A 26,867-nucleotide genomic window follows, 5' to 3' on the forward strand; every position below is an offset into this window, starting at 1 on the left:
TGGCCACAGAAGGCTATCAAGAAGAGGTCACCACAGTTGGTGGTTAGAGCTAAGGAAGAACTTTTTGATCACAAGAGGTAAAGAGGTAAGCAAAGACCCGGAAGTCTCTACCCCTGGAGGACTAGAGAGATGAAAGGGACAACCGTCTCTTATCAATGGACTCTGTACGTTCCCCTCCTGAGAAGCAGAGCTCTAGATCCTAGGACCTGTTCTCACTGAAGATGCTCCACAATTACGGTTGGAGGTAGGGGTTCCAGGAGAGCAAACAGCATTAGATAACCCAACTGAGAAATAAGCACACACAATGTCGAGGATGTGAAATTCTATAACTGAACGCTGAAACCAGAGCAACACAAACGTCTCTGTAAACGCCTGCTTCCTCGTATTTGCCAGCTCCACGAGTCATACTGGATCTATGAGAACAAGGTCTGTCTGTCTTGTTGGACCATTCTTGGCCGTCTCTCCCTAAACTCCCTGGGCCAATCATCGCAATAGCATAAGGTCTTCCACAGTCATCTTCATACAAATTGGTCAGTAGACCTTTATGAAGGGCCACAAGGGTGTGTGTGTGTGTGGGGGTCCTCAGTGAGGCTGTGGGACCCCGAGACAAAACTGCACAAGCCCTGCCTCCCAAGGGCATGACTTTAATATATATTTCTGCCTCCACCCTCTCCCCTGCCTTCCAGTCCTGCTTCAGTGGGCATCGTCTCCTAGATGCCTGTTGCTATCTCTAAACAGAAATTGTCTCCCACACAAAACCTCCCTGTACCACCACTGCTGTGGCTACCATCAGCATCTTCCCGGTCTCTCAGCGTTGAGATCTCTGACTCTCTCTCTCTCTCCCACCTCAATTCCTTCTCCCAATGCAATCAGACAGACAATCTGACCGTGTCTCGTTCTAGGCTCTTTCCGTGTCTCTCCTATTCCCAGGATCACCCCTTCTGGCTTGGAGCCAAAGAGGTGACAAGGATGTTGGCACTGATCGAGGCCAGCCCACAGCCAAAGGGGAATCCTCATGACACCATGCTGGCTGCTGGGAACAAGCCTGACTGTTTTCTGATCAGACTCAGAACTCTTCGGCTCCTTCTCCATTAGGTGGCATCACAGAGCTACGGATTTCCGTCTCAGACAGACTCTCGGGATGGCCTTGGCTCAGGTCTATTTTTCTCCCAGAAATGACAATCAAGGCCAAGCTCTAATTGAATGGGCTGAGTGCTGAAAAACCCAACAAAGGAAAAGCAGAAAAACAAAGTCGGGAAGCGCTTTAATCCAATAAGGTGCCCAGAAACTAACAACACGAAACTCCATGGAGATGCTCTCGCAGGGATGCTGAGGGAGCACCGCCTGGAGCTAAGCAGTTCCTAATCCTTCCAGGGTACAGATGACAGTAGATTTCAGAGTGAAGGAACTGGACAAACACGTTACCCGATGGACCCATTATGCTGATTTAGAATCAATCAATCAATAAAATTTGAAAATTCAGTAAATCAAATAAAGATTTTTAAAGGGCTCACTGGGAGCTGGGGCAGGTGGAGATACAGATAAAGGAATGAAAACATTCTTAGCTTCAAGGAGCTAACAAAGCAGAGAGATGACTCAATCTAGTGAATCAATGAATCAGAAAACACTGCTTAAAGTATTGTGCTTAGGGGAAGCTGGGAGGCTCAGAGGATTGCGATATCGACTTAGAGTGGGAGTTTGGTTGTTCCATTACCGTTCAGAGGGGATGGAGCGATGGCACACTCGACCTGTGTTCGTTTTACCTCTCACACATACTGGCTGCAGGCACCTGGGCAAGTATCCCTAGACAGCTGTTAAGACTGTGAGTGATAGGGGCAGTGAGGTGACTCAGTGGAGAGAGAGCCAGACCTGGAGATGGGAAGTCCTGGGATCAAATCTGACCTCAGACACTTCCCAGCTGTGTGACCCTGGGCAAGTCACTTCACCCCCATTGCCTATCCCTTACCACTCTTCTGCCTTGGAACCAATAGGTAATATTGATTCTAAGAAGGGAGGTTATAGGGTTTTGAAATAATAATGCTGTGCTAGGTATTGGGGAGACAGAACATCTGCAGAGCCCCTGCCTTCTGGAAGCTCGCAGTCTCATCTGGTCCTGGCTTCACCACCTGCTGCAAGTGCATCCCCCAAGATGGAAGGAAATGTGCAGTTGGCCATCATGACTAAATGTGAATAGACAAGCTCACTCCTAAAACAGAAGCGAATAGCAGAATCAAGTGGAAACCAGACCCCAGGCAGATGCTGTGTAAGAGACCTCTCTGGGATAAAAAGACACGCAAACAGTTAAAATGAAGGACGAGCATAGAATCGATTATGCTTCACCTGAAGTCAACAAAGAAGGGTAAACGCTAGGGATCCCGGCCAAAGCAAAAGCCAAAACAGACCCACTTAAAAGAGATAATGAGAGCCACAAGAGTTTGCTAAAAGGAGCTCTAGCCAACGGAGTGATATAAAAACATTTTTAGCAGGTTTCTCCCATTAAAGGCTTCTTTTCTCAAATATATAAGGAATCAGATTTACAAAAATAAGAGCCATTCCCCAAATGATAAAGAGTCAGAGGACGTGAATAAGTCATTTTCAGAAAAAGACATCAAAGCTACGGCCATGAAAAAATGTTCCAAATCGTTCCATTTTGGTTAGAGAAAGGCAAATGAAAATGGCTTGGAGGGACCACCTGACGCCTATCAGAAATGACAACTGTGGGAGGGCATAAGGGAAAATGGGGGCATTCATGAACTGTTGGTTGGTGGAGTAGAGAACAGGTCCAACCATGGTGAATTTGGAACTATGCCCAAAGGGCTTATAAAGCTATGCATACCAGTTGATCCAGCAATACCACTATTGGGTCTCTACTTCAAAGAGATCAAGGGAAAAAGAAAAGGGCCTGTCTGTACAAAAACATTTAGAGCAGCTCTTTTTGTGGGGGCAAAGAATTGGAAACTGAGGCTAGGCTCATTGATTAGGCAATGGCTGAACCACTTGTGGCAAATGATGGTCATGGAGTACTCTGTGCCCTAAGAAATGATGAGAAGGGTGGTTTCATTAAAACACATGGCAAAGTGGGGGCAGCTAGGTGACTCAGTGGATTGAGAGGCAGGCCTAGAGACTGGAGATGCTGAGTTCAAATTTGGCCTTGTACTTCCTGGCTAGGTGACCCTGGGCAAGTCACTTAACTCCAGTTGCCTAGAACTTATTGCTCTTCTGCCTTGGAACCAATACACAGTATTGATTCCAAGAGAGAAGGTAAGGATTCTAAAAATAAAAATTAAAAAAAAGATGGCCAAACCCATAAGAACTAATGAAAAGTGATAGGAATAACTCCAATGTTATAATGATAATCAAGTGTGAAAGACTTGGATTCTATGATAACACAGTGATTCAAGAAAGCTCAAGGCTTCCTCTAGAGAGACCTGAGTACAAATTGAAGTAGAATTTTCTCACTTTTTTTGCTTTAGTGTATGATAGCACTAATATGGAAATTTGCATTTATAATTTAACATGTATAATTGATATATCATTTGCCTTCTCAGTGGCTGGGAGAGGGAGAGAATCTGGAACTTAAAATAATAATAATATTTAAAAATAATAAATTTTTGGGAAAAATACCTCCACTACAAGGAATTTTGGATTTCAGAGAGATGATTTCTAACATCCATGCTTAGGGTCTTGCGATCTCATCTCCTTTTTCCATCAAGAACAGATTTAACAGATCATATCTGAGAACATTGCTTGGCCATTATTTTTGGTGGTCGCCATATTGGCTTCCTTCTTAGCCTGTGCCCAAAGGCTTCGGTGAGAAAGAGCGAGCCAGGCCAGGTCTGCTGTTCTGCAGAAAAGCCCCTCCCGATACACGACACCTCAGCTAGGATGACAAGGTCTTGAAGCCAGTGCCAGCTGGGCTCCATGGCGCTTGGTGGCCTCCCACTCCAACCAACCTGTGCCACTCCTGCTGAGACATCATTAACACAGTCCTTGGTGTCTCTTGCCTGGGCTTGTTGCAGATACTCCCTGAATGTCCCTTTGTTTTGGAGACGAGGCTCTGTATTTAAGGTATGGAAATAATAGACTCCTGCCTGGCTTTTAAAGCCCTTTACAACCTGGGCCCAATAACCTACCTCCCCAGGCTCACTGGAGATTGACTCTCCTATCTCAGTTCCACTCTCCAGCCAAGCTATTTCTTTCTGTGTTCTTACATACTGCAGTGCCTTTCCCATCAACATGCCTTTGCATTGGCTGATCCTCATGCCTAGAGCGCCCTCCCTCCTTACCTCTTCATTTCCAACGCCAGGTAACTGACCAATTCTCTCTAGCTGCTGGTGGCCTTTAAGTCCCTGTCTCCCCCATTTTGCTACCTTTCATTTATTTGCCTTTATTCCCTTTCTCTTTGTTCTGTTTTGTATCTATTAGTCCTCTCCCCTATTAGAAGGTGACAAGGCTCTTTCAGGGGGGGGCCGCTTCCTTCTTTGTCTTTATGTGGCCAGGACTGAGTACACAGTAGATGATTACTGAATTCTCCTCCCTTTCCAGAAACCACACAGCTAGTTCCCAAGCAGCAGGGCCAAGATCTGAGTGACAAATGCAGCAAGGTCGCCCCCCTGCTTCCCTGGCCCTTTTAGGCAGACAAAGGCTGAGCAAGTGATCATTTCCATTTTACAGATGCAGAACCTGCAGCCCAAAGAAGCCAGTACCATCCAGGTGGTGGCAAGCAGCAGAGCCATCCCTAGGCTCCGCCACACTTCCAGATCCAGCACGTCCTCAGTGCATCTGCACCAGGGAGGCGTCTGCCAAGGGAGAAATCTTACATTTCTTAAAATTCCGTAGACGGGGGCCCATCTTGGTTAAGTATCAGCCTTTGTCGTCAAGCAGGGAAACACCCGAATGCTTTGGTTAGGAAGCGAAGATGAAACGGAAACCATTTCTGGAGAGGGATCGCTCTTTTCTCCAGTAAACCCTTATCCAGCCCCTGTTATGTTCCAGGACTGTGCTAAGTGCTAGGGGTACAGAAGGAAGCAAAAGACAGTCCCTGAGCCCAAGGAGCTTACAGGCAACCTCTGCCACCCAAATGCTCAAGGATGGACTGGTGGTGCATCAAAACCTTTACGTCCCCTTCCTAAGGACCAAAGACAAAGGGAACCTCACTTGTATATCCCACTCAAAAATGCTACTCCCATGAGATCAGGCGTGTAAAAGCACTTTGAAAACTTTAAACCTTATAAAAATGTCAGCTATTATTAGGATAACTCTTAAAGGCTTTCCACATTTTCTGTTGTGATCCAGAGATGTCTTCCATCAGCTCTGGGTTTATCTTGCTTATAGCCTATTTGTGTACAAGTTGTCTTCCTCACTAGCCAGTCATTCGGTTGGTCAACGAGTATTTATTAAGCACCTTCCAAGCCAGGCCCTCTGCTAATCACTGGGAAACAGTGTGGGGGTAAAACCTTGCCCTGCCCTCAAAAAGGTCACACACCAATGGGGGAGACAAGATGGAAACCATTATGGTCTTAAAAGACAAAAGCGATCCACGTTTCAGGTCATCTCATAGGGAAGGCATTGGTTAGTCAGTGGGAGCTAAGGAAGGACCCCACCTAGGAGAGATGTGGTCCTAACCCCGAGGGATGCTGGGAGCCATAATCTCCTGGACAGCTTGGGCAGTTACTTTGCTTTTCTCTGGTCTAGAACTTAGCACAGTACTCGGCAAACAGTAGACACTTAATAAATGCTTCTGAATTGAACTGAAACTGTAGAATGAGGCAGTTGGGCGAGATGTTCTCTAACGTCTATGAGTCTAGAATGGAAATCTTTCATTTCTGCATTCTCTGCTGAACTGTAGTATCCTTACTTCAAAGTACCTTGTCAGCTTTAAAGTTGTAAGAGTAACAGTGGATTAAGAGTGGCCTGGCTGTGTGATGCTACACAAGTCGTTGAACCTCTCAGGGCTCTAGGCTGCTCCTCAAGACTCTAAGCTATAGAGAAGGCACTTGTCCACCAGGGAAGAAGAGCATTCATCTTACAAGTCCCCTATGTGCTTAATGCTTATGAAACTGAACTGGTAATCCATCCCAGGAATGTGTTGGACTGGATGGCCTTGAGGCCATCCTCAATCCTTGGTTAGGAAGGAAGGAAGGAAGGAAGGAAGGAAGGAAGGAAGGAAGGAAAGAAGAAAGGAAGGAAGGAAGGAAGGAAGGAAGGAAGAAAGAAAGGAAAAAAAGAAGGAAGGAAGGGAGGGAGGGAGAAGGAAGAGAAAAAGTAAGAGAAAGAAAAAGAAAGAAGGAAGGAAAGGAAAAAGGAAAAAAGAAAGGAAGAAAGGAAGAGAAAAAGAAAGGAAGGAAGAAACAAATAAAGGAAGGAAGAAAGACATAAAGAAAGGAAAAAAAGAAGGAAGGGAGGGAGGGAGAAGGAAGAGAAAAAGTAAGAGAAAGAAAGAGAAAGGAAGGAAGGGAAAAAGGAAAAAAGAAAGGAAGAAAGGAAGAGAAAAAGAAAGGAAGGAAGAAACAAATAAAGGAAGGAAGGAAGGAAGAAAGAAAGAAAGAAAAAAAGAAGGAAAGGAGGGAGGGAGAAGGAAGAGAAAAAGTAAGAGAAAGAAAGAGAAAGAAGGAAGGAAGGGAAAAAGGAAAAAAAGAAAGGAAGAAAGGAAGAGATAAAGAAAGGAAGGAAGAAAAGGAAGGGAGGAAGAAAGAAAAGGAAATAAGGAAGAAAGAAAGAGAAAAAGAGAAAGAAAAAGAAAAAAGAAACAAAAGAAAGAAAAGGAAGGAGGGAAGAGTGGAAAGAAACAAAGAGAAGGGAAGAAAGAAATGGAGGTTATTATTCTTAGAGCTATAAACCAGAAACAAAACCAACAAAGTTCTCATCTGGTCTCATTTTCCAAAAGAATAAATAACTGAAATGAGGGAGGGAAATAGAAAACCAAGGGAAAGGGAAGAAAGAAGGAATGTGGGCTGCCAGGAGACCAGGACTGGGGGTGCTTCTTCCCCACTCCCCAAAGGTTATGCCCAAAGCACACAACTGCATTTAAGTCTGAAGTCTGTCCATCTTCACTGTTGCCATGAGACCTGCCTGTCCGTTGGCCCCTGGACCCTAGAAGTTTGTGTTTCCTTCTAATTTTCTAAGATGGAACAAGGGTTCGGTCTTGTCTTTCAAAACGTAAGATAAAAGTCTACTGTTTACCGGCGAGATAACCCGGCGAGCCTCCAGGCCAGGGGGCTATATCAGTGTGTCTGTTCAATCTGGCAGGTGCACCAGTCTGACGGTGTCTATGGTGCAATTTAGCCAGGGAAAGGATGACTCAACAACCTGGCGATGACACATTTGTGCTTCAAAGAGAAACTTCTTGACTGTGGCACAGATATCAGTCAGCATGCTGCTGATTACCACCTCCACATATCAACTATTTTAAGGTTTGGGTTTTTTTTTAACTTCTCATTGGGGCAGTGTAGTGAGTTCACTGGCAAAGTGAATTTTGGTTTGTTTTAAAACAAAGCTAGGGCAGAAAAGATCTTGGAAAGAATAGGCCATTTAAGACGGGTATTCTAGGGGCAGAGGGGTGGCTAAATGGATTGAGAGCCAGACCTAGAGACGAAGGTCCTGGGTTCAAATCTGACTGCAGACACTTCCTAGCTGTGTGACCCTGGAGAGTCACCTTAACCCCCATTGCTTAGCCCTTACTGTCTACCTCAGAACCGATACACAGGACTGATTCTAAGATAGAAAGGAAGGTTGTTTTTTCTTTTTTTAAAGATGGATATGCTATTTGGAAGCGAGAGAGACACTGGAGTTGATGGATTATTTTCTCCATCTCTAACCATATCTATTTGTAGGAATCTTAGGGTTGGAAGGAACCTGAGTGGCCATCTAGTCCAAGCCGCCTTGGCTAAGTTTCTCTTTTAGGACATACCCAACCCATGGTCATCCAGTGGGGTTGTTGAGCGCTTCCACACTGGGCCTGCTCTCTTGAGGAACAAGCTTTTCTCTGAGCATCAGACCCAAACTGGTCTCCCTGCAACTCTGGGCAGCCTTGCTCTCCAGGGATCTGCCCTCGAGGGCCAAAGAGAACAGTCTGATCATTCTCCCCCATGGCCACCCTTGGGTTTCTCAAGGGCAGTGATGGTATCTCTAGGCTTAACCACCCCCTGTGCCTTCCACTGATCGGCTTCTGATCAGAATCTCTGCTGGCCAAGGGGCTGGGAAGAGGCCCTCTTCTGAGTGGCTGGTGGTGAGGCTGCATGTCAAAAAGCAGAGATGGATGACCCTGACTAGATGACTTTCATTGAAGAAATCATTAAGGAATCTTCTGGCATTGTTTACTTTTATGCTAATTTACAACTGAAAATGCAATATATTTTTTTAAACAAGATGGCACCAATCAGAGGAAATCTGATTCTAGTTTTTGAGATAATTTGGACTTTTGACTATTCATTATTAAGAGAACCCTGCTATAAGCATCATTTAAAAAAAACCAAACTTTACCTTTTGTCTTAGAATTAATACCGTGTACTGGTTCAAAGGTGCAAGAGCAATGAGGGTTAGGCAATGGGGGGAGAGGGTGGTCACATGGCTAGGAAGTGTATGAGGCCAGATCTGAACCAGTACCTATGCTGAGTCACCTAGTTGCCCCTTGTAGTCTTAAAGTCTAATAGTCTTAAAGAGTTTTCCCAGGAGCCCACAGCCAGGAGGCGTGAGAGGTAAAACTTGAACACAGGTCAAGGGTGCCAGCACTCCATCCCCAATGAAAGAAAATGTAACAGTTACATTCATATACTGGGCTCAGAGGGTTGAAAGACAAGAGACTAAAGATTCCAGATAGGAGGAGCTATCCCAAGATTCCAAGGGCTTGACTTGGTCCTTAGAGAAGATTAGAATCCAGAAAGGCAACAAGAACACCTCTGAACAAAAGAGGAGGGGGGGAAATGGTCGCTGGGAGTGAAGCAGACCAAAGGTAATTAGACTTCAAAATCCAAAAGCCTCTACTTCCCCCAGGCAGTTCTGTTCTTCCTCCCATTTTCCCTTTTCCCCATCAAAGAAACACTTTTGGCCTGAGATGAGAGACATTGGTTTGCCTACAGAAACCCGCTAACATCCAATAGGAAAGAACCACCAATATATTCATGTATTGGAAGAACAAAAACAATAACAAGGATCTCTATAGCAAAGCACTTTATGTATGTTATCTCACTTGGTCTTCACAGCAATCCCGTGACATAGGAGGGTTATCATCACTACTTTACAGGGAAGGAAATGGCAGTGGAGAGAAGAGACTAGTGCAGGGTCACTTGCTCTAAAGACACTTTAGCTCCATTAGATGGGGAGCTTCTGGAGAACTGGGGCTCTGATCTAGACTTTCTTTGAATCTGAAGCACTGAGCACAGTTCTGGCATACAGTAGGTGCTTAATATATGATGATTTATTTCTTGATTTTAGATAACATCTCATAAACCTTTCGGGAAAGGAGGCTTTGTCCTAAGAGTGAAGCATCAGAATTCAGATGCATTTTCCCTTATTCATGCACACAATTCCAACGTCATCCTGCCCACCAATTGTCACACATATATTCACCTTCATCATAATAACTTTCCATCATGTTTACCTTCATCCATGCCATTAAGTAACTCAGTTAAATCTTCATTTTTGCTGTCAAATTGATGCTCTTTCCACGTTTCACCATTTTCACTCCGGAGAACAATGAGTTCTCTTTCCTTGCCTCTCATTGATCCAAAGTGCGGAATTTCCACTATGACTGGGCTGAGGGAGGGGAAGAAAGAATCTATATTATTTGGATATCAAACTACACATTTATAGTGAACTTTTTTCTCTCCTTAAAAGAATTCTCATTACTCTATCCTTTTGAAATTAAAGGTGCCACTGTGGTCAAGAATGATTTCAAAGCTGCCCAAGCCATAGACTCATTTGCTAAGAAAAAAAGCGTGTTCCAAAGCTGGATAACATGCCATCGTGGATGAACATATTTTGGAATGCGAAAAGAAAAAGCTGTGGAAACAAGCCACAGCTAAGAGAGGAAAATAGCCCATTTTTCACCAATGAAATTATTCAGTGCCAAGACCTTCAAAGGATACGGTCATTTAAGAGGACTATTTATTGTAAAATATTCCTGATGTCAATAGACTAAGATTTATGATCTTGTTCCTCAAAAAAAAAAAATAGTCCCCACCCAACAGCCCTTATGAGCTTTGTGACTGGTGCTGGGTATTAGGACACATTTGGATTTTAGTGTGTGATATGGGAGTAGGCAGCTTCATTCTCCAATCCGCACACATACACCCACTACGGTGTGCCGTTTGTTCTCTCCAAAAGCATCCTGGGGTGTTGAGAAGGTCCACCATAGTGGTTTGGTGATCATGTCCGTGCACATCTGACTGTGACCAGGAGAGTGATGACTGCTCATTCCAGGTGCCAGTCCAGCAACATAAAAAGCATTTCATCCAATTTTAAAATGAGGGATGGGCACCAAAAAGGGCCAAGTGAGAATAAATTAACTGTAATCATAGGCAACTCATGTAGCTGGATTATGCAGCTTTAAGACCATTTAAACAGACAGTATCATTATTTGCCTACAGAGGTTGTACACAGCTTCACCTCTTTTCATTAGTGACCCTGCAGAATACAACAGTAGAAACAACAGGCCTATAACAGTAAGGATGTTAAGAAGGGCAGCAGTTGATAGAAATCCCATAACAAGAGGACCAAGGTAGGACTGAGAACTAGAAGAGACTTTAAAAATCCTCTAATCCAACCTTTCATTTTACACAGTGGAAAAAGATGTCAAGGGGAGATGGCTTGCCCAAAGTCATACTGGGAGCTGAGATTTGAATTCAGGTCCTCCATCACCAAATATGGTGTTGTCTTCCTGCAGTGGAACCTCCTCTCTCCCATTAACATTAGGACTATTGATTAAGAGACCTTAGAGGTCACTAGGGATTTTCTTCTTTTATAAATGGGAAAACTCAGGTTGGAGAGGTTAAATGACTTGCTCCAGGGTCACCCAGCAGATCTTAAAAAGGATTTGAACTCAGGGCTTCCAGACTCTTAAGCCCAGCACTCTCAAATACAATGCCTTTTGTTTATCATCAAAGTGGGCCTGTCAAGAAATAAGGAAGTCAAATTCAACAATTTGCCTTTTAACCAAAAAATTCCCCCTAAATTTTTAAAAGACTAACCCCACTCTTCTTATGTGGGCTGGCTTTTAAATAAGATCATTTCTCCTAACAGGGCCAGGAAGCATTTTGATTGATAATTGCAAGAGGAATTGCATAAACAATGTCTAAAATTCCACAGGCTCTTGAGGGATTTTCCATCCTTTTCCCACAGGCCTCAAGTGATTATAACCTCCACATCTTAGAAAGTGAGATACAATCTTTGCAGGTTAATAGGTCAGATACTGTCTTTAAAAATTCAGGAGCCCCACAGTTTCCTGTATGAAGATTAACAAGGCCTAGAGAGAAGGTATTGCGCCAGGATCTTTGACCAACAGTAAAGTCAAGCAACGTGTTTCTGAACAAATTTTTCATGCAAATTGCCAAAGCAAGAAAAAAAAAATTTGCTTCAAAAGAACCCATTTTCCACTCCCGTTAAACTTGGCAGTAGTTAAATAACTGCATTTTAAAATCATGTCTTGGACTGGACTATCTACCACCTATTTAGTTTTAAAATCTGTTTCACTTTATTTCCTCACTTTGGCCACCCCAGAAGAGAGATAATGCCCACTATGAGCGTATTTTTAGAAAATAACATGATATATATACATTTTTTTTAAATCATTTGAGTCAAATGTTGATTCAAAGCCTGCAAATACCTTCTCCATCATAGGGCTGAACTTAAAGACTTGTCACTGTGTGTTAAAATGTAGATGATGCAGTTGAAACAGTTCAAATTCAAAACCAAAATTTACAAAAGCACAAAAAATCATGAGAGCAGATGCTTGCGGTGAATTCCACATGCCCGGGAAAGCGGAGGAGGGAGCATCGAGCTAATAAGGGAAGTCAAGCCACTATGGTTTTTTCTTTCAGTGACACACATCGACTGAAAGCTTTGGAAAAATCAAAATCAAAACCAAAAAAAATCAAAATCAAAATCATGGGTGTGACGAAAATCGAAATCAAGGAAAAAAAAATCGTAGACATTCTGTATCTTGTCTATAAATCGCCTACCCAATAAATTTTGTTCCTTGAGGCCCAAGCTGCAGGATTCGGCTAACCAAGCTCTCACCCTCGTTTACAGGGGGAGGATTGGAGGGAAGGTGCAGTTTACTGAGTAACATCCATGCAGCAGAAAGAGAAACGAGAAGGGGAAATTGTGAACAGACGGCTAGTCCCAATAGAACCTGCCTGGTTTGCACCAGGGTGCCACTTTAGAGAATGGAGAGAGTGTAGATAGATGTTTATTATTACCACATCAGAGTGGGCTCCTTTCCCCAATTTTTAATCTCCTAAAAATGCCACCTGGGTATTTCCACTCTGCCCAGCGACCTATTCACATGCTGGGAGAAGAACAGCACCTCAAGCTGTTTTGTCTTCCCTTCGTATGGACGTTCTTCGACTCTCATTGGTGTCTTTGGGGCTATAACCGAGTCCTGGGCAGAGGAGGGATGCACGTGGAGGTTAGTAAAAAGCTTTGGCGAAAAGCATTACTGAAGCATTAGGATAGCTCGCCTTCTAGCAGCTAATTAACCTTTTTTTTTTTCCCCGACCTATAGCATCATGGCGCATGGCACTCTTGGTTAAGATGCTCAAACTAAGTAGTTCTAACTGTTAACTACTTGAGTTCACAAGGGTAAAAAAATCAAAGATGGTGTGTGAGTGGCAGGAAGGAGACCGAGAAGATGACTCACCCTAAGAATTGTGCCCCCGCAGGCCCCATTTCTACCAGTCTACTGGCTAATCCCTCTCCTTCCACCATGGGGGGTGGGTTGGCCAGCTTATGTCTCTTTACCAGTCGGCAAGTGATTCGAGTAGGTGCCGTGCACTTGCGTGGTGGAATAATGATTCGCATCCCATGATGGCGGCTTCCTCTCATGGAGCCACCTCGAGCATCCACCATGAAACTCACCAGGAACCTACAGGGAAAAATCAGAGGGTGAGCAGAAGTCAAGTCAGAAAGATCCTCATTTATCACATCAAATGTGGAAGTGAGAAAGTAAGAATGAAGAACAGGAAATAGACTCTCTCTTTAAAGGGCCATTCCTAAACTGACTTTTTTTAAAGGGGGTGGGAGTTCATCTTAAATTGAATATTTGCATGCTGGTGCCCAAACAACACGGAGGTTACTATTCTTACAAGTAACAATAATAACAACAAGGCAGATTTTGTTAATAGTAACAAATCATGAAATGAGTTGTAGCATCATTTATTTATTGGTTTGTTTTAGGCCCTTCCATCTTAGAATCAATACTGTGTATTGGTGCCAAGGCAGAAGAGCAGGATGGGCTTGGCAATGGGGGTGAAGTGACTTGCCCAAGTCTGCGTGGCTGAGAAGTGTCTGAGGCTAAATTTGAACCCAGAATATCCCATCTTTGGATGTGGCTCTCAATCCACTGAGCCACTGAGCTGCTCTCAAACTGTAGAATTCTAAAAATACTTTTTCTCTGGAGGAATTCAAATCCAAGAGTCTAAGCTTGGGTTAGTATGAACGGTTTCCGGAGGATCGAAAGGCTAACGGCAACTTTCAAATTGGGAATGTTCCTGCACGTCCCATAATTCCTTGTTATCCCACCTCCTATCAACTACGTGAGGTTAAATAAATGTATTTCTCATCTTGTGGATACGGTCCCCTCAGGAGCAAGTTAAACAATGCTGCTGAAGGTCAAAGGCAAAGCCGGGGAGCTTGGTGGGAGCTGAGAGGGTGCCTCAAACCAAGGCTGCCCTCCCTCCCCTGGCTAGTGCCGAGCACCATCCACTCCTACCTGGTCACAGCTTCTGCAAAGCAGAGAGTGAGCCCAACATGCACAAGGAAGCCAGGAAGGGGAGAAAGAAAGCCAGTGCCTGGGGTGTGGAACAAGTGCCTTAGACGACCCAGGTCTGCTGCCAGTGATGGCTAATTAGGGAATTATTCAAATAGCTCAAATTTTTCAGAGGGCAGAATCCAATCCATTTTTTTTTCTATTTAAAAAATGCTATACGAAAGCCTCTGAAAAACTTCCTGATTTCTTTGGCTTCCTCCTTATTTCAGGCAACTCCCTCTTCTTTGAAGATAAAAAAAATGGCTGTTTAGTGGGGAATAAAAACTGAACAAGAGAAACCCATCTGGGCAGGTGATACAAGTCTGACCTTACTCACCGGGGAGAGGGTGACTAACAACAAACAAGTCACTAAAAGCCAGCCGTAAGGTTCAGAACAAGGAACACCAGCCCTGAGCTCTCAGGGGTCTTGAGTTCAAAGTTGGGAGACCTTAGGCAAATCGGCTTTCAGCTTCCTGGGTCTCCCATATCTCATCTATAAAATGAGGCTTTGGGCTAGCCAACCTCTTGGGTTCCATTCCTGCTTGGAAGCTAAGTTGGTAAGGACTCATACTCTGAACCTCAGTTCCATCATCTGTAAAAAGAAACTGGAAGGTCCCTTCCTGCTCCAAAGCTATAGTCTCTCTTAAAAGTTTAAATGGAGGGGAACTAAGGGGCTCAGGGGATTGAGAAACAGATCCTGCGGTCAATTCTGACTTCAGACACTTTCTAGCTGTGTGACCCTGGGCAAGTCACTTAACCCCCATCGCTTCACCCTTGCTGCTCTTCTGCCTTGGAAGCAATAATTAATATCAATTCTAAAACAGAAGAGGTTTGGGTTTTTTTTTAAGTATTTATTAAATGCTAGTTCAATGTAAAAACAATTTTTCTTTTTCTTTTTTTTTAAACATTATCCTGTCCTAGAATCAATACTATGTATTGGTTCCGAGGCAGAAGAGCAGTAAGGGCTAGGCAATGGGGGTCAAGTGACTTGTCCAGGGTCACCCAGCTCAGAAGTGTTTGATACCATATTTGAACCAAGGACCTCCCATCTCTGAGCCTGGCTCTTCATCTACTCACTGACCCACCCAGCTGCCCCCCAATACTTAGTACTGATTTTAAGGCTTAAGTAAAGGTTTAAGAAAAAAATTTGATTGGAATATGCAGAAGAATTTAAAAGGGGATTCAAAATCCTTTACTTAAACAGCATTACTGGCAAAATCAGGTTACGATGGAGAAAGATTAGCCAGCAGGCATGAGTAAGCAAAGAGCTTTGGGCCAATAACAAGCTGGCCTCTTGCTTCCTACAGGTCAGGCTAGTGTTTCCACTGAGGCATGTGCCATGGCCTGAGCCTCCGGCCAGAGAAGCAGCTCCGATCTTAAGATCGTCTCTGCGAGCCCAATGAAGGGATGCCTCGACTTAGCACGGTGCGGGAGGCCAGGGCTGTCCTTATAGTAGACAAGAAGCCAGAGCCACGGAAAGGCCCAGAGGCAGGAGTGGATTATTATTCGTCATTCTCCTTAGAGAAATGCTTCTGGACGTTGGGTTTTTATTTATGTTATCATCCGTGTATTTGATCTGGAATGGCGTAAATAATCATTCTCTTTTCATTACGTCCACCATGTTAAAGCAGATTAAATCCCCCACCCAGGGGAGCCCCTGGGCCCAAGAGGTAAGAAAAAAAATTGCTAAGACCATTTCCAAGCCAACAGGGCCATCTCTACTCTTTCCAAGGGCCCTGCACATGGCCGGAGCTCACCCAATGCCATCTCTCATTTGGAGGTTTCCTGGTTGTTGATTGACACGTCCTCGATGGACGATGGTAGGTAGGGGCACCTGAACTTTGCTTTGGCCACATTTGGAAAGGAGAGAGATCTGTCCCACGTTTCTTACGGATAATTTTGTTCCCAAGAAAATCGAACGTGTGGAAATTTAAGGCTAATTCGAATTTTGTTCCCTTGGGGACCTAGGAATGGCAAGCACAGTACTAGTGTGGAAGAAACAAACCTAGAGTTTTGCTAACGAGTGAATGGTTCTAGTTTGAAAGACAGCAGGACGACAAATGCTGGTGCACTACAGACATCTACACAGCTAACTGTGGGCAAAGAGGGCACATCGATTCAAAAGAAAATAACGGAGGATGATTTCACATAAAGGACACAGTTATCACCTTGAATCATACTGGGGAAGTGGAGAAGAACAGCTGCAAAATAATTTAGAAAGCAAATGGGAAAAATTAATATAAGATAATTAGAAGCAAGCAACAGAAAATGTCAATGATAAGCAAAGGAAAAAAGTAACCATCAGAAAAACAATAAAACCAGCGGCTCTGTGGGCCAAGCTCAAACACTTTTTGGGATGGCCAATTCTAAAATCTTAGAACGAACCAGAATTTTCAATTATCTTTCCCAAATATTCTGGATTTTGTTTTAAACACCTTTACCTTCTGGAAGAGCGGCAAAATCTAGGCCATTAGAGTTCAGTGACTTGCCCAGGGTCACCCTGCTAGGAGGTGTCTGAGGCCAGATTTAAACCCAGGACCTCCTGACTCCAGGCCTGCCCCTTTCCCAAACATTCTAAAGTTCCGGAGCTACCCCCTGGCACTCTCAGCTTTGAGATCTGAAGTCATACTTCGTTCTGCGTTCCTTGAACCGTAAAGGAACAGGAGAATAGAGATGGGGCTGAGCCAGCAAGAAACACACGACACAGTGTGGTACTTTGGCCTCTTCTAAAAACAGTATCCCCTATACCGAGTACTTGACTCTCAGCTCAATCAACAGGGAAGGGGAGCCCTCGAGTCACCACCTCAATCAATTCTTCCTTTTAGATGTGGAATATGCAGGCGGTCCTGCCTTATTCCAGAGCTGAGTTATAAAAGCTCCTCTGTGCCTTGGCTTGGCTCGGGGCTCAGAAGGCATTTCCCAGAGGCACAGCCTCTCATGGGATATTAATAATAGCTAGCAGGGAGGGAGAGGGAAGAAAAAGTACTTTAAAGTTTCCAGAGTGACTTATAGACATGAGTCAGCCACACACCCTGGGAACTATTATTATCTCCATTTCAGAGAGGAGGAAAGAGGCTCAGAGGTTAAAGTGACTTCCCTATTGCCAAAGAGATCACAAGTGTCAGAGGCAGAATTCAAACTCAGGTCTTCAGGAATCCAAGTGCAGGAGTGCATTCATCAGGTGGTTGTTCAGTGGTTTGAGACATGCCAGATCAATCACGTCTGACTCTTCATGACCCCATTTGGGGTTTTATTTAGCAAAGATCTTGTACTGGTTTGCCATTTCCTTCTCTACACAGATGAGGAAACTGAGGCAAGCAGGGTTACATGACTTGCCCTTATACTGTTAGGATCACATAGCAAGTAAGTGTCCAGATTTGAACTCAGGAAGATGAATCTTCCTGACTTAAGTTCTAGCAGGCAATCCAGTGGGCCACCCAGCTACTCACCCTGTTCATAACACTAAGCTAGTTCTCTGTTCTAGGGCTGGTACCTTTTCACCATGCACCATGTTACATCTAGGGAAAAATGAACTGAGTGCCATCTTGGGAGATGGAGGAATCCATCCGGCCCCCAGACAGAGAAAAAGGGAACTTCCTAACTCCCAATTATTGGCTGTGGCTTCCTGGGAGAGTATATAATGATGGTGGCAGGGAGAAGGGAAGAATTATGGGAAACATGGTGATAGGAAGGAGTTGCAGAGCTGGGAAGGACTGCAGAAGCCTTGTACTCCAATTCTCTCTCTTGACAGATGAGGAATCTGAGATTTGGAGGTGATTAGTGATTTGTCCAAGGGCACACTGGTACTAAGCATGAGGGGTAGGATTTGAACTAAGGTCTTCTGACTCCTAAGACTCTTTCCAGTGACCTAAGTGGGGGAGAGACAGACAGCATCTAGGGAGCTTGTGATTATGACTTTCCCTGTTCTTATTTTTCTTAAACCTGTTCCTTCTACCTTAGAATCAAAACTTTGAATTGGTTCTAAAGCAGAAGAGAAGTAAGATTTAGGTAATGAGAGTTAAGTGACTTGTCTATGGACACGTGTCTGAATCAAGATTTGAACCCAGGTCCTCCTATCTCTAGGCCTGGCTCTCTATTCACTGAGCCACCTAGGTGTTCCCCTTTTCCTTCTTTTTTTATAGCTGCTAATGGCCAACAGTGGAGACAGGGATCAGCAGTCAAGTAGGGTTTCCTGGGACCTTCAGAGCAGAGTCTCCCTCCTCCTCCTATCCCTGAAGATGGATACTATGGCAAAGGAAGAAGGATGGAATTGGATAGATATTAGCTAGGGGAAGGAAGAATCCAGAAAATCATGTAATGGGGAAGAAGAGTCAGGGAGGCAGAAAGCCCTCAGCAGAGCCCATGGTAAGAATTCTGAGGCAGCCTAGCTGGGGTAAGTATGACCAGGATAGGGAAGGGCTTCAGTCAGGCCAGAGTAAGCCAGAGACTGTTTGGACCAAATGACCTGACTCTTTAGAACAATCATGGCTTCCAGCCTATGTTGACATGGACCGCTGCTCAGGCCTGGACCTAAGGCTGGGGGCTGGGGGCTTTAAACAGCAATACAGCCATCGCTAACTCCACATCAGGGTAACAAATCCGGACTATTTATCTGAGCAGATGTTGAAGCTAAATTCTACAAGACTTTTTGAATCTGTTATCAAAAAATTCCCAATTCTAAAATGATTAAAGCTGTGTTAATCAATTTGGTTCTAAAAGTGTGGAGTCAAGAAGTTCTGAGTTTGAATCCTACCTCATGTGACCCTGGGCAAGTAACCTCCCTGTCTGCCTAACCTAACCTGGAAAGCAAGAGGGCTGCATTTGGCGACCTCTGCAGTCTTTCCCCAAAGCAGAATTTCCTGGCTTCTCTAGCCTCCTTTAAAACAAAACTCCTACCTCCCTATTAGATGCCTTCTGTTTACAATGTATGCCTCTTCTATGCACATGGCTAGTTGTATGCTATCTCCCCCATTAGCTCCTTGAGGGCAGATCTCACCAGGCTTCTCCCATCCCCATTCATGCCTTCTCATCCTCAGATTTATCCAGCTTCTCAACCCATCAAGAATTTAAGTACCTACTATGTGCTTCGAACTGTTTTTATTATAACATAATAGATGTGGGTACATTTTACTTTCTTATAGCTTTATTTGTTTATTTAAATAATTTAAATAAATAACTGAGTTATTTATTTAAATAATACATTGGGTGTAATCCAGAGTCTGGTAATAAGTAGTTTGGGGTAATAAAGTCATAACTGCAGAAGAGCCGAGTTCGAATTTTACCTCTGACAGTATTCACTACCTGCGTAATCTTGGATAACTCTAAAAGTCCTGGAGACTAGGGCAGTTCTTCAGGACTCATCTACTGTTATCACTTAGCTCATACACACACATCTAAATCAAGTTGCAATTTTAAGCATGTAGCAGACAAGTAGGGAATCCTTGTTGAGCTGACTATAGGAATGGCTTCTGGTTCGCAATTGAGCATCGATTTTATAAGGAATGGAACACAATTAATTTTCAGTTAAATCTCAGGCCTCTATTTGTTTGGGGGGGGGGGATAATAAAAACATGAAAGCTTACGAGTCATTTAAGCAACATCACAGGTCATTGGTCACCATTAAAAGCAAACCACACAAGAGAACAGCAAAGTAGATTAATACATCCTTTGGCAGTTCATGCTTTTCCTAGATCAATTCTAGCTGGATTTCGAGGAAATGCAACCCCAAAGTATTAAATCTGAAGTGCTTTTACAAGAAGTTTGCTCTTGTTTGCTCCTGTTGTACCCATCACTCATGTTGGTAGATTCCTACTACTACAGGGCAAAATGGCGGACGGGAGCAATTTGTAAAGCTCTGCCTATCTAATAGTATCTTGAAGGCTCCCCAGTGCAGAGCACCCTTCTTCAACAATAAAGCTTTTTGGTAAGCATCTTAGGCACATGTATCTCTTGCATGTCACGTCAGATTCATGACACTCAAGGAACAAAAGCCACCCCCCCCCCCCAACTTAACGAGGAAGAAAAAACCTTAGGTCACTTACCCAGAGTGGATGGGGCTCGAGACAAGGTTGACATTGTCCAGAGTGTCTGCAGCCCAGCTATAATGCCTAAGAGAATCGGAATCGAATTCCCTTGTAAATGTCAAGTGCTGAAAAACAAAAGAGGGCGAATTCCCATTAAACACCCCATCTTCTCCAACACAACCTGTTTCTCATTAGGCCACAGTTCTCTAACTTCCAACATCGACCTGCTTTTCTTTCTTCTCCCCTTTAACTGGGAGGCCAGCTGTTAAGTCTAAGGTCATTAAAGGTGGCAGGTGGAAGTTATACATCGATCGCAATTCTCGGTTATATTTTATTCTCTGGGGGATGCAGTTGTTACCCTTCTAGTGATGGTACATTGACCTGTGGGTGCACACATGGTGTCCCCACCAAGAGAATAATGCATCTTCTACCAGAAATCTTTCCCATCACCCTTCTAGTGCCATTCTCCTTGTCGGATTGTCCTGAATGTCTCTTGTTTGGGCACAGTTGTTTACATGTTGTCTCAGTCATTAGACTGTGACCTCCTTGAGAGCAGAGATTGCCTTTGTATTGTCAGCGCTTACCTTAGCACAGTGCCTGGCACACAGGAGTCACTTCATTATTGTTCATTGCTTTGATAAAGGCAGGGCCTGCTTCTTTCTGTTTATATCCTCAGTACCCAGCCTAATGCCAGTATATACCAGCCCCCTTATATTTAATTAATCAATTAAGTTAATAATAAATCAAATAATTAATAAATGTTTGGTTGATTGATTGATTGATGTTTCTTCTACCCAGGAAAAAGAGAAAAGGCTAGTAATTCTCAAACCCAATTTTACGACATCTCATAGTGTCTCCAATTATTTCCAGTTCTCCAAGTAAAAGCGACTTTCATTTCACAATGAAACCTAGAGGGGCAGCTAGGTGGCTCAGTAGGTTGAGAGCCAGACCTAGAGAGGGGACGTCCTGGGTTCAAATTTGGCCTGAGATACTTGTAGGCTTGGGCAAGTTACTTAACCTCAGTTCAACCCTTAATGCCCTTCTGCCTTGGACCTGATGCTTAATATTAATTTTATGATAGAAAGTAAGGGTTAAAAAATAATAATTAAACCAATGGCTTATGCACTTTTCCTAGGGAAATGGTTATTTGGTCTGGAGATCAAATAATGACAGGCTAACAATCACTTATCTGGAGAAGTCAACCTCAGGTGAAGAGATGGTTTTGACCCTCCTATTCATTCTGTCACCTGGAAGCTTTTTCTACGACTCACAGATCCTGGAGAGGATTAGGACTGAGTACATGACGCTTCAAAAAGATACCTGATTTGGGGGCATCTGGGTGGCTTAGTGAATTGAGAATCAGACCTAGAGATGGGAGGTCCTGGGTTCAAATCTGACCTCAGTCACTTCGCAGCTGTGTGACCCTGGGCAAGTCACTTGACACCCTTTGCCTAGCCCTTACCACTCTTCTGCCTTGGAACCAATGCCCAGTATTGATTCCAAGACAGAAGGTAAGGGTTTAAAATATACATACATACATAATATATATATATATATATTATGTCAATCAATATCAATCAGCTGTTTTAGACATAACAAATCAATTTAGAAATGTTCCAAATTCTATCTGGGAGCAACAGATGGACCCCGCCATCATGTACTCGGAGTGGTGGAAGACCCAAGGATGTTTGCTAGCCTTTGGCGAGCGATGACTAGGCTTCTCTTTGGAATATGACATTGGGCAGATTTTAGTCCATTCTTTCATGAGGCCTGTACCCTTTGTATTTGGGCCCGGGCCCAGCATCATTTTTAATCACAAGGGATACATTCTAAAGAAATCTAATCAACAAATAACATCGTGTTACCTTTGTAATTCTAGTAAATTATCTACCATAGAAACATAGACTCATGAGTGGCAGGCATTAATTATTGAAATGATCAATTATATCATACAAAAAGGGATATCAGGGCCATCATGCAGTATTTATTAGAGTCACTGCGCCACCACCGAGCTCTCCCAGGCTGCTTTGCCCTTCCTAGCCCTACTCACTTTGCATTTATTTCGTTCATAATAAAAGTTATTTAGAGCATCATTTCCCGGTGCTTTGAGCCCAACCAGGGGCTCTAGTGTTATATTCCGACATCTAGGGCAGTTTTATTGGATTTGGGAAGTTAAAGAGGTTAATTCAAGAATATTGGTAAGTCTTGGTAAATTTAAACCGCCCTTAGCCAACTGAAGCTAAGCCTGTTATAATGATATAATGGGATATTATCATTTCTTCCTCACACAGGAGCCCATAGGTTATTTCAGTCCTATCTATGTGACTCTTTGTGACCCCATTTGGGGTTTTCTTGGCAAGAATACAGTAGTGGTTTATCATTCCTTTCTCCAGCTCATTTTACAGATGAGGAAACTGAGGCAAGTAGGGCTAAGGGACTAGCTGCGGGTCACACAGCAATAAGTATCTGAGGCCAGATTTGAACTCAGGTCTTCTTGACTCCAGACCCAGCACTCTATCCGCTGAACCATCTCTCTAGCTACCTTTGTTGGTATACAGGCATATAGTAGCTCAAAAAATGCTTGTGGAGTGACTGACATAAACACATGTCCACTGGGCACCTGTCTATGGTTTCCCAGAGGGCCACAGGCTGACAAATTCATAGCATGAGCAAAACAGCCCATAAGAGAGCACCGATGTCACTCGGCTCGTGTTTACACATACAGTCTGAAACTTGAGACCTCCATAGACTGTTCAGAGGGAGAGAGCTGTGGACTCGAGAAGTGCGAGCAGGTATTACCCATTCTGTGCGCCTTCTCGGCCAGAATGCTCCAAAGTGTGCCTGGAAGAAACGGACTTGTAGGAGAGAGTACTTGGCACCTCGAGGTAGCTGGCCAACAAGACTTGGGTTCAGGTCTCATCTCTAATATGTATTGTAGATTTGGTGACGATAGCCAAGACTGATCATGCATATCACAGGTTTCAACTTCAGAGCCATCTAGTCTGATCAGCTCATCTAGAATTGAGGAAACTGAGTCACAGAGATGATGGTCCAACAAAGCCAATCTTTTAAGCCCAGGTCTTCTGAGGCCACCCTGTCACTCTGCCTTACTCCTTATCCATGGGATAAGGCGACCAGTCCAAAGACTCCAGGGCTGAATGGTTCACAATCAGAAATTGACACAATTTTCTCACTGAAGACGAGTTGCCGCCATATGCTTTGCTGCTGTGCCCCGAGGATCATGGGACTCTTCCTTCTGATTTGGGGCTGCAACCTTCCCCATGTACTGTCTCCCCTATTAGAATGGGAGCTTCTGAAAAGTAAGGAATGCCTTACTTTTTTCGGTTTGAATCCCCAGTGCTTAATAAGAGCTTCATTCATTCATTAAAACTAAAGTGAAAGTAGCATAGGAGATAAATGTTGATTGTGGTTGGCCAGCACTGGTTATTGGATTTTATGACATGACAAGGCATCATGGGCATCGACTATTGAGTCGCAATTATTGGCAGCACCATACGTGTAAAATCATGTGATTGATTCATGCGGGCACTCACTCATCCTCAAATATTGTTTATTGTGCAATTCTCAGTCTTAGTCATTGGACAAAAATAAATCAGATTATTCGGGCAAGTGAATCTCTGAATGTCAGCTTCCTCGCCCTTGAAGTGAGGGATGAGGGGTGGGAGGCCCTCACAAGGTGATGGCTAAGAGCCTTCCAATGTAGATGGTTTATACTCTTCCCTTTTCAAAGATTTTACCCTTTCCCCCTTCATTTGGCTAACTGGTTGAAAGGGCAGATAAAATGGTATGCAAAGTCATCCTCATTGGCCTGCAGCTCTCATAATGTCTAGTTTTTGACTGGATAGTGATTTCTTTCCTGTGTAGAAATGCTGAGGAGAAACTATCCCCTCATTAAACTACTCTGTCTTCAACTTCCGATCTACAAAGAAATGCCTCAAGGATCTAGAATTCAGAAGTTCACTTTCTTGCTGAAGGTTGCACAGTCATTATTTGTCAATGGCAGAATTCAAGCTCAGGTCTCCATTATTCACTCCGCCATACTTGTTCTCTATCATGATAATCATGGTAGCCATGTACATAGCCCTTTAAAGTTTGCAAAGAGATTTAAATACATCTTAAATCTTTATAATAGTACTATTTAGTCAGCTGAACAGTGTTTTTATCCCTACTTTACAAATGGGGAAACTGAGGCCTGAAAAGATTAAATGGCTTGCCCATGGTGATCTGCTGTGGATCTTGTACATAACAACAAAGACTGCATTAAGGACAATTCCCATTTGCTTGTCAAGAATTTCTGGGTTGGAGTCCACCATGATACAGAAGGCATATTCCATTCACATTATCTCAACACTCCCGGGAGCCGTGCCTCTTGCATCTGGGACACTTTTAAGGGCACAATTCGTTTCTTTCCAGCTCTAAATCTATCATCTTATTCAAACAAAAATGTTTGCCATGGAGAATCCCAAGCCTGACTCCTGGTGGCCCTGCTCACTGACTCCAAAGAGATTAATACTTTCCCAAAATAACTCCTTACCAGACCTTTGCCCAAGATGAAAGAGGATAGTAAACACACCCATTGCCCTCACAAGGCAGTGGACGTCCAGGCTTCAGCCACGGAATATAAGGCTGGTCTAATAGAAATGCTGAATGTGGAAATGAAGAGGGCATAAGGGCAAGATTTCTCTGATTTTTTAAACCCTTACCTTCTGGCTTAAAATCAATACTAAAAACTGGTTCCAAGGTAGAAGAGTGGTAAGGGCTAGGCAATTGAGGTTAAGTGACTTGCTCAGGGTCACACAGCTGGGAAGTTTCTGAGGCCAGATTTGTACCTAGGACTTCCTATTGCTAGGTCTGGCTCTATCCACTGAGCTACCCAGCTACCCCAGAAATATTTCTAATGCAAGTAAGCTAATTTATTAGCTATATAGGCAAACAGTTATTGCTGGAAGTGCTAGACTCACCTTAAACTCAACTAGTCCAAAAAGAAGCTCATCAACCTTCCCTTCATATCTTAGCTCTGCCTTCCTCTTTTCTATTACGGGTGTCACTCTTGAGTCTGTCTCTCAGGTTTATAATCTGTCATTACCTGCAGCTCCTCATTCTCCCTTATTCTATATTTCAACTGTAGTTCAGTCATTTCTGTTGTGGCCAAACTGTTGATGACTCAATTTGAGATTGTCTAGGCAAAGATCCTGGAGTGGTTTGTCATTTCCTTCTCCAGTTCATCTTCCAGAAGAAGAAACTGAGGCAAACAAGGTTAAATGACTTGCCCACTGTCACACAGCTGGAAAGTATGAGGCCACATTTGAACTCAGGTCTTCCTGACTCCACACCCAGTTCCCCCCTCTATATATTGAACTAATTGCCAATTCTTGCTATTTGTGCTTTCTCAACATCTCTTGTTTCAGCCCCTTTCTCTGTACTCATGTGGTGACTGCCCCAGCTCAAGCTCCCATCTGCTCTTGCCTAGATGATCACAGTGGCCTCCTCACTGACCCCCATGTCTCCAGGCTCTCCCCCCCTTCCAATTGGTCCTTCATTCACTTTGTTTCCTTCAGTTCAGATCTCACTGATATACTTGATGGCCTGAATAATTTCCAGTGACGTCCTTCGAGAACCAGAAAGGAAATCCTCTGATCTTTTAGGTCCCTCACAGTCTGATCCCGACCTATCTTTCTAGGCTGAATATACTCCACATTCAGTCAAAGTGGCCCACTCTCTGCCCGTCCCCCCATCTCTTTGCCTTTGCACTGGCTGATCTTCAGGTCTAGAAAGCCTCCAGTCTCTAGCCCAGCTCTCTATCCACTGAGCCACCTCGCTACCGCCCTCTCTAAAATCTCCTATCAACTCCACAGCATCCCACTTTTCCTTTAAGAAGCATCTTCTACATGACACTTCCCACATTCACCCAACACCAATGCCCCCTCTCTCCCTCACTATCTTGTATTCATATTGCATTCTTCTCTTATCTTCAATCTCAGAACCAATCCTGTGTATTGGATCCAAGGCAGAGAAGGGGTAAGGGACTTGCCCAGGGTCACACAGTTGAGAAATATCTGAAGCTAGATTTGAACCCAGGCCTGCCTGTTTCTCAAACCCCTGAGCCATCTACCTGCCTCCCTCTCTATATATCTAGATTCCACACAGAACCAAAGCTCCTAGAGAGTTGGTTTTCATTGACTCTGTGCCCAGATCTCTAGTTCCCAGCACAGGCACCTATTAATAAATGTTCACTAATTAGCTGCCATTGATAGTTGCTTCTAATTGCCTGAAAACCTTTAGGTGGGTGATAGATTCAGAGAATACAAAGTGAATTAAACCTCGGCAAATTCAGCCGGCTAGATCCTATCCCTGCCCGCCATGGACAGAAGAAACCTGGAGTGCTTCTGCTCTGGGGAAGAGTAACACTTCCCAGTTGAGGCATAATGGGAAGAAGTGTACAAGCCTCCCTTTGCTGGAGCAAGAGCCCTTGAAAGATGAAACCTCAAGGATAATGGCACCATGTGCTAGAAGGTGGACTGGTGCCAGGGCAGAATTACTGATGGGCGGGCGGCAGCTGACGATGGGAACAAACATTGAATGGCCACTTCTTGACATTGACAGTGGACAACAGATCTCTTCTTTAGGTGCGTTTTTCCTCCAACCATATTGTACGTTAAAAAAATTTTTTTAGCTGACCAGAAATCAGAGCAGCAAGTTTCTGAGACATTTCCAGCCCTTTTGGGGTTTTCCAAATCAAACTAAACTTGGGGTAAATTATCTGCCAATTCTGAATGAAAACTCAAGTGAGCTAAAGCCCAATAGGAAGCTGGGCTGGAATGACTACCAGAAGTCAACACAGACAAAAATTAAACGTTTTT

The 26,867-nt window shown here is 43.8% G+C and overlaps 1 protein-coding gene across 11 annotated transcripts in view; it reads right to left on the bottom strand.

Annotated features, from left to right (window-relative positions):
• The window catches only part of ANK3 (ankyrin 3), a 754,092-nt gene that overhangs the window by 60,433 nt on the left and 666,792 nt on the right, over positions 1-26,867 (bottom strand). For all 11 annotated transcript variants that reach the window (XM_056795799.1, XM_056795855.1, XM_056795804.1 and 8 more), the window contains 3 exons: positions 20,005-20,111; positions 12,857-13,081; positions 9,599-9,753 (listed from right to left, as the gene is read on the bottom strand). In XM_056795799.1, the coding sequence (XP_056651777.1) occupies positions 9,599-9,753; positions 12,857-13,081; positions 20,005-20,111 (487 nt within the window). The remainder of the gene's footprint in view (positions 1-9,598; positions 9,754-12,856; positions 13,082-20,004; positions 20,112-26,867) is intronic.

The sequence above is a fragment of the Monodelphis domestica genome, chromosome 1 (genome assembly GCF_027887165.1).
Source record: "Monodelphis domestica isolate mMonDom1 chromosome 1, mMonDom1.pri, whole genome shotgun sequence".
NCBI classification, from domain to species: Eukaryota; Metazoa; Chordata; class Mammalia; order Didelphimorphia; family Didelphidae; genus Monodelphis; species Monodelphis domestica.